The 7,247-nt window shown below is 30.3% G+C and overlaps 1 protein-coding gene across 1 annotated transcript; it reads left to right on the forward strand.

Moving 5' to 3' along the window:
* Nucleotides 1-3,401, forward strand: LOC101897368 (protein panoramix). The gene is made up of 3 exons (XM_005189783.4): nucleotides 1-1,340; nucleotides 1,744-1,809; nucleotides 1,870-3,401. Exons 1-3 carry the CDS (start codon nucleotides 173-175, stop codon nucleotides 2,955-2,957), a joined length of 2,322 nt encoding a protein of 773 aa, XP_005189840.2. The 5' UTR covers nucleotides 1-172; the 3' UTR covers nucleotides 2,958-3,401.
* The last annotated feature ends 3,846 nt before the right edge of the window (nucleotides 3,402-7,247 follow it).

Consider the following 7,247-nt stretch of genomic DNA (forward strand, 5'->3'; position numbering starts at 1 on the left):
AGGGAACTAATGAAACCAGTAACTAGTGCTGTACATATTTGTTTCTATACCATTCCTTCCACAGAATATACCTTTGAACTAATAACTGCCGGAGCAACACAACTCTTGGAAACTATCATTTCCCAATCATAAACAATCATTATTTGACAAATTTACTTAGTTTCTTGAAAAGATGAGTGAAACTACTCCTATAAAAAGTGAACCCGAAGAGGACGAAGAAAACGGACGTGTAACACCAGTACGAAAGTCAGTGCAAGAATATGAACAGTCCTTGCAAGCCACGGAAGGTGGGGATGGTGCCGAGACACTTGTTGCACCATCCATTAACAAAGAAGAACAGGAAACAATAACTAACGCCAAAGAGAAGGATATGAAGCTCCAATTTAACCATACAAGTCCAGTGACGGCTACCGAAGATCTTTCTCAGGTTATAGTTAAACATGAACCACAAGACTTAGCCGATTTGGAACAAACAATGGCTCGCATTGATGGCGCAACAAATGATGAAACCAATGAGGACGATAGAGCAACACCACTGCCAGGAAACAATGTCGAAAGTGATAGAAATACTATTACTGATAACACCAACCAACATCCTCCTCCAACTCCACCGAGAATATCCGTGTTATCAACATCTTTACTAAGAGTTAAACCAGAATTTTCAGCTGCAATGCATACGATGCAAGATGAAACTCCTGCCGAATATTCTTCATTGCCACAAGATTTCTTTGATGGTATTATGAGCGATGACATACCCGACACACCGGCGGCTGTACCAATAATTGAACCCAAAAAGGAAACAATACCTTCGGATTTTTTCGACGATTTGTTGGTGGATAAAATTCAGGAACGTGTTGAGGCTGCCGAAACGCAAGATCTTGAAATAAAGTTTTCAGATCGTCTGAAACAACTGGAAGAATTGGAAAGAAGACTGGCGAAGGAAAAGAAAAAGCATAAAAAATCAAAAAAGAAATCTCGAAAGCGTGACCGCTCTCCGTCACATTCACCGCGAAGACATGGTAGCCGGTCTCCAACACCTACACAGCGGAGACATAAAAGTCGTTCACGATCACCAATAAAACGACGTTACACACGGTCACCTTCTCCGTCCCGAAGAAGACTAGCCAGCCGTTCTCCATCTCCCAGCGATCGACGTAGTCGCAAAATTATGCGTTGGCCCCAAGAATCACAGGTGGAAGATCGCATGGATGCACCATCTACCTCCAGAAGATCTCATGAGTATCGTGCTGAAGATAAGCGTAGGATAAAAACAGAAGCTGAAAAGCCACCAGGAAGAGCATCGCCGGAAGATGTGGAATTCAATGAAGATGAGTTATCTGGTGAGATTTAATTACTTTTTTTATTGTTGTATACATGATTTTCCATAGAAAATATTGCTAAAGTCATGATCTTCGGTAGAAAGAATTCTTATAGAAACTACTCTTGTTGTTGTCGACACTACTCCGTTAAGAAGATATGCAAGCCGACACTATCTTTTATAGAAAATATTGTTATTGACAAGATTCTCCGTATTTACCATGGAAAATTTTTTTATCGAGAAGATTTTCTATGGAAAGCATAATTATCGACAAGATTTCTTATAGAAGCAATTGTTATCGAGAATATTTCCTATATAAAATATTGTTATCGACTCTGTTTTCTATAGAAAATATTGTTTTTTGGCAATATTTTCTATAGAAACTTGCTGTATCAATAATATTTACAAGCTTTTCTATCTTTCAGAAAATATGCAACCCCATTTACCGGAACTTGGAGGGGAAATCACAGTCAAACAAAAGCGAGATCGAGGCATGCTATAATTTATTCCTGTTTAAAAGATTTCCTCTTTAATTATATTTATATTTTCAGTTATTGTGCGAGCTAAAACTCTTTTGAATTACCTTAAAGTCTCGGAAATGGAAAAAGATAGACCGCTCTCAACATTCCTTTATACCTCAATAGTTCGTAAATTACCGGCCAGCCATTCTTATCGAAATCAACATATCTATGAAAATCGTTCGCCCCTGCATAATGTAAATAATGTTAGCTATAAATTTAATTCTCATATTCGACGGTTTAACTTGGAGGAATGGGGCTTAGCTTCACTTCCACCGGTAGCAGCGAATGTGGCCAAATTGGTCGGCTGTGATGCCCAAGCCATACACAATCAATTAAAAGTCATAAAAATTCCAGCAAAGATACGAAAAATCAAGGGCGAACCTTTAGACGAAGATGAGGAGGCAGAGTTACTGCAATCAGGTTCATCTTTATTTTGTAATGCCTTTACCCAAACTGATGATGTGGTGGATATTGTTCAACATAAGTCTCAGGGATTCGATATTGAGATCCAGGCTGTGCCACAAACATTTGACATAGCTTGTCAAACATTGGAAACGGAATCACCATCCAGTAAACTTTATGACAATAATGATGACTTGCCCATTATGGCCATAATGCGAGAAATGAATGACAGCCAACTAATGGCCCTACACGATTTTGCAGAGCTGCTAAAAGAGACTGCCAGCAATGCCATGGATATGTATCGTTTGCGCCAACGCATGTTGGATATATATAAATCTGCACAACAACCATCGGCCCTGGATCCGAGTCCCTCAGTTCCTCCAGCAGCAGCAGCAGTGGTGCCCACAGGAGTCAATAGATATTCTTCCAATGAATCATCGCCCTCTTCACGCATTCGTCATACAGACAAATCTTCGGGTTTTCGCATTAATAGTGTTGAGGGTGGAGATGGTACATATTTTTCAGTCAATGATCCACGAGGAAATTTCGTGGGTAGTCGTAATAGAAATGGTGGTGGTGGTGGTCAATTTAATAGAAATATGAACAATAGAAATATGGTGCCATCTGAGTCCCATCGAGATTTTAATAATCCGCAACGCAATCAACAATCCGCCAATGCTCCCAAATTTTATGGACGTGGAGGCTTAAGACGTTAATTGTTTTAAAATTTTTTTCTAATGCCGTACTATTGATTAGATTTGAATTGAATTTTAAAACATTAATTTTTTGGGTATTGCCAAACTTAGAATATATTAGATTTTAATTTCCATTGTATTGCAATATTGATTATTGCTGGTAATAAGCAAGTGACTGATTAGCACATTCGATGTAAGGAAGAAAATGTATCTAATTTGTAAATGCTTTAATTTTAACAAAAAGATTGGCTCAGAATATTAAATTCGTTCACTTTTCTCTTGATACCAATTTTTTTATTAATAGTAATGGTGATAAGCAAGTGATTAATTATCACATTCGATGTAAGGAAGAAAATGTATCTTATTTGTAAATGCTTTAATTTCAACAAAAAGCTTGGCTCAGAATATTAAATTCGTTTATTTTTCTCTTTTGTCAATTTTCATTCATTTTCTGATTTTTCAAATTTTCAATGGCTTAGAAAGAAATTCGTTAGTACTTTGTTTAAATGAGACTTTAAACCACAATTACTTTGTTTAACAAATTATTTAAAATAAAGCAAATATATTATTTGCATTTCGAATATGTGAATTTTCATTTGTGAAAAGAATACTAATAATTCAAACTAAAGAATGGGGTCAAAGACCTCGGTTAATCATTATTGTGAAATATCATTAGAATTATAATAAATTAAATGTAAAAAATAGTATTCGAAGAAATTAAATATTAATTTTTAAATTCAATACGCAGAAGACCTTTGACAAAGACGTTAATTCCCAGAAAATCTTACAAAGATATATTTACAGAATACCTCAAAATATATTCTAAATAAAATGTTCACATTTTTTCAACTAGCAAGAGATGTTAGCTTCGTAATATGAAACAAAGTTTAAGTTTATTTTTAATAAAGTTTTTTTTTTATTTGTAAAATTAATTAAATATTTAATTTTGAAGTTTTATACACAGCCGACCTTTCAAAAAAAAGTTTATTCCTAGAAAATATATAAAAGATCTATCTACAAAATACCTCAAAAAGGTCCTCTTCATCCAGAAAAGCAATACAAAAAATTATTTTTTTTGCCTGAAGGTCCTCAAGAAAATTCAATAAAAAATTAAACATTTGGGTCATTTAGGGATATTTAACAAAAAAATTAAAAAATGCATTTATTGACTTTTGGCCTCCAATAAAATACTTAAAAAACTACTTTAATGATCTTTAGAGGTTCCCCGGAATTTAAACCTATATTCTTTAGATCCCACTAGAAAATAAAAAAATTAACGTTTATAGATGTACTCAACATTTTATTTAAACCCTCAGCCATATGGCTAGAGAATCGAAATAACAATTTTAGAGCCTAGATCTCTTTGGATCAATTTCCTTTTAGGGCATTTGGAGTCGATCTAGCAATATCTATCTGTCTGTCTAGCTGGTGCGCACGATAACTCTTGAAGGGAGTATTCGATTCGGTCCAAACTTGGTAAATCGTAATATTATTACCAAACTTGGTGAGCAATATCGGACCACTCCTTCTGCTTATTCCCCCACAAAAGTTCGAAATTTTCGAAGAAAATATTTTACCACAAGAGAAAGGATAATCCGATTTTGCTCGATCTTTGCAAATCCTAATATTTGCATTAATTCTAGCTCAGATGCGAAAATGGACAGCATCGGTCCACTTCATCAAGTACCTTCCCCACAAAGAGTCTAAATTTTGAATAATTATAACCCTATAAAATGTGATGTAGAAGTCCGATTATCTTCAAATTACAACATTTTTATTAACTCAAGGTTTGGTGTGAAAATGGGATATATCGGCGCACTCCTTCTACCTTCCACACAAAAGGTCGAAATTTTGAATATTCATGAAGCTCGTAAAACGCGAAATTAATATCCGATTCCATTCAGACTTGCCACATCTCAATATTTCCATTGACACAAGATCTGTTATCAAGATGGTAGAGATCGGACCATTTCATCTGGTACCTCGCCCACAAAGAGTCAAAGTTTCGAATACCAAAACAATTATTAAATTCGAAATAAGCATTCGGTTCTCTTAATATTTCATACATCCCATTATTTCTACTAATACAAGGTCAGCTGTGAAGATGGGATATATCGGTCCACTCCTTCTGGTACCTCCCCCACAAAGGGTCAAATTTTTGAATATTTTTTATTTTATTTTTCTTTTTTTTTTTTGAATATTTTGAATAATTTTTAACTTGTTTATAGCTCCTGAAAAGAAATACTTTTAAATTTCAATAAAACACAATTTTTGGTAATTTTATTTTGTAATTTTTATTTGTTGTTGTTTTTATTGATGGTTTTTCCTCGGTCATTTTACGATTAACTAACATAAGTAAAGTTTACTTTCTTTTCCGTTACTTGTTTTTTGTTTTGTTTTGTTATTTATTTATTAATTAAATCATTTTTTTGTTTGTTGTTACTCGTTTTTACTGTATTTTTTTATAATGGGTTGGTTGGTTGTTGTTGTTTCTTGTTTGTGTTTAGTTTTTGTTTTTTTTTTTACTTATTTTCATTGTTTAAATATATAATAAATAGCATTGTTTAAATTATTTTCATTTTTTAAATTTATGACATTGCCCGACATTTGTTGTTTATTTTTACTGTTCTTTACGAAATTTCATATTCGTTTAGAAAAACTAAATGGAATAAATGAACCAAAAAAATTAATTTAATTTTTAATTTCATGGTTTTTGTTACAGTTTTTTTGTTTGCATATGTTTTCATTTTTAGTTAAATAGATTTTATTAATTATTATAAATTTTTATTTATTATTTTTTCATTACAGAGTAACTTGTTTGAAAATAAAACTAAACAAAATAATACTAATAAAAATAATGGTTAATATTTTTTTTTAAACTAAGTTATGTAGTCTTAGTTATATTAGAGAAATTAATTACTAGTTGAAATTGTTTTTGTTGTTGTCTCGGATGCATATCATATAAGTTTAGGTTAGGTTACATATTTTTTTTGTTCTTTTCTTTTTGTATTCATATTCATATTAAATTAAATGTATGTTACACAATTATAAAATTATTTTTTTTTTAATTTAATCAAAGAAAACCATTTGTTAGGAGAAAAAAAATAAATTACTTAATTTATTTTTGACAGAGTAGAAGAAAATGGGACCTCCGAAGAAAATTATGTTTTTTATATAAATTATATATTTTATATAGCTCAAAATTAAATTCTTTTGAATATTAAAAAAATATATATATTTTTTAAGAAATTTATATTTAAATTATTTTAAATAGGAAAGAAGAAAATATAAATATGTTAAACATATAAAGGGATTTAGGATATATTTTAATGAATAAATATTGAAAAATTAATAGTATATAAAATATATTTTCTATAAGATAGAAGAAAATAGAAAAACAATATTGAAAGAGATTTAAAATATATTTTAATAAAAAAATATTCTATTTTTTTATAAAATAATAAACTACAGCTCTCTGTGGTTCTATAGAACTTTCGCATCGGAAAATTTTAGTTAATTTACAGAAGAATTTAATTTGAAATTTTTAATTTTCAATTGAATAAAAAAAAAAATAAAAAAATAGTTTGTTCATTTTTAACAAAGAACAAGAAAATAGGTTGGGACTCCAAAGAAAATCATGTTCTTAAATATATAAAAATATATTTTTAGCCATTATTTTCTATAATTTAGAAGAAAATAGAAAACAAATATTGAAAGGGATTTAACATGTATTTTAATAAAAAAAATATTTAAAGAAGTATGTTATTTTTATAAAATAACAAACTACAGCTCTCTGTGGTTCTATAGAACTTTCGCATCTGAAAATTTTAGTTAATTTAAAGAAGAATTTAATTTAAAAATTTTAATTTTCAATTTAATAAAAAATTTTAGAAATTTAAAAATTTTAATTTTCAATTTAATAAAAAAAGAAAAATCCAAAAAAAAGATTGTTAATTCATTTTTAACAAAGAACAAGAAAATAAATTGGATCTCCAAAGAAAATCATGTTAGCATTTTTTTTTATAGTTCAAAATTAAAACTCTTAAAAATGTATTTTTAGCCATGATTTTCTATAAGGTAGAAGGAAATAGAAGAAAATATTGAAAGGGATTTAAATGATTTTTTTTTTAATAAAAAAAATATTTAGAGAAGTATTTTATTTTTATAAAATAATAAACTACAGCTCCCTGTGGTTTTATAGAACTTTCGCATTGGAAAATTTAGAATTTAAATCGAAAAATTGCAATACGCGAGTTCGTATTATCCCTAATATTTGTTTGGCCTTTTGGTCGTATTAGTATTAGTTTCTTT

This window comes from Musca domestica, unplaced genomic scaffold, assembly GCF_030504385.1.
Source record: "Musca domestica strain aabys unplaced genomic scaffold, Musca_domestica.polishedcontigs.V.1.1 13, whole genome shotgun sequence".
Lineage (NCBI taxonomy): Eukaryota > Metazoa > Arthropoda > Insecta > Diptera > Muscidae > Musca > Musca domestica.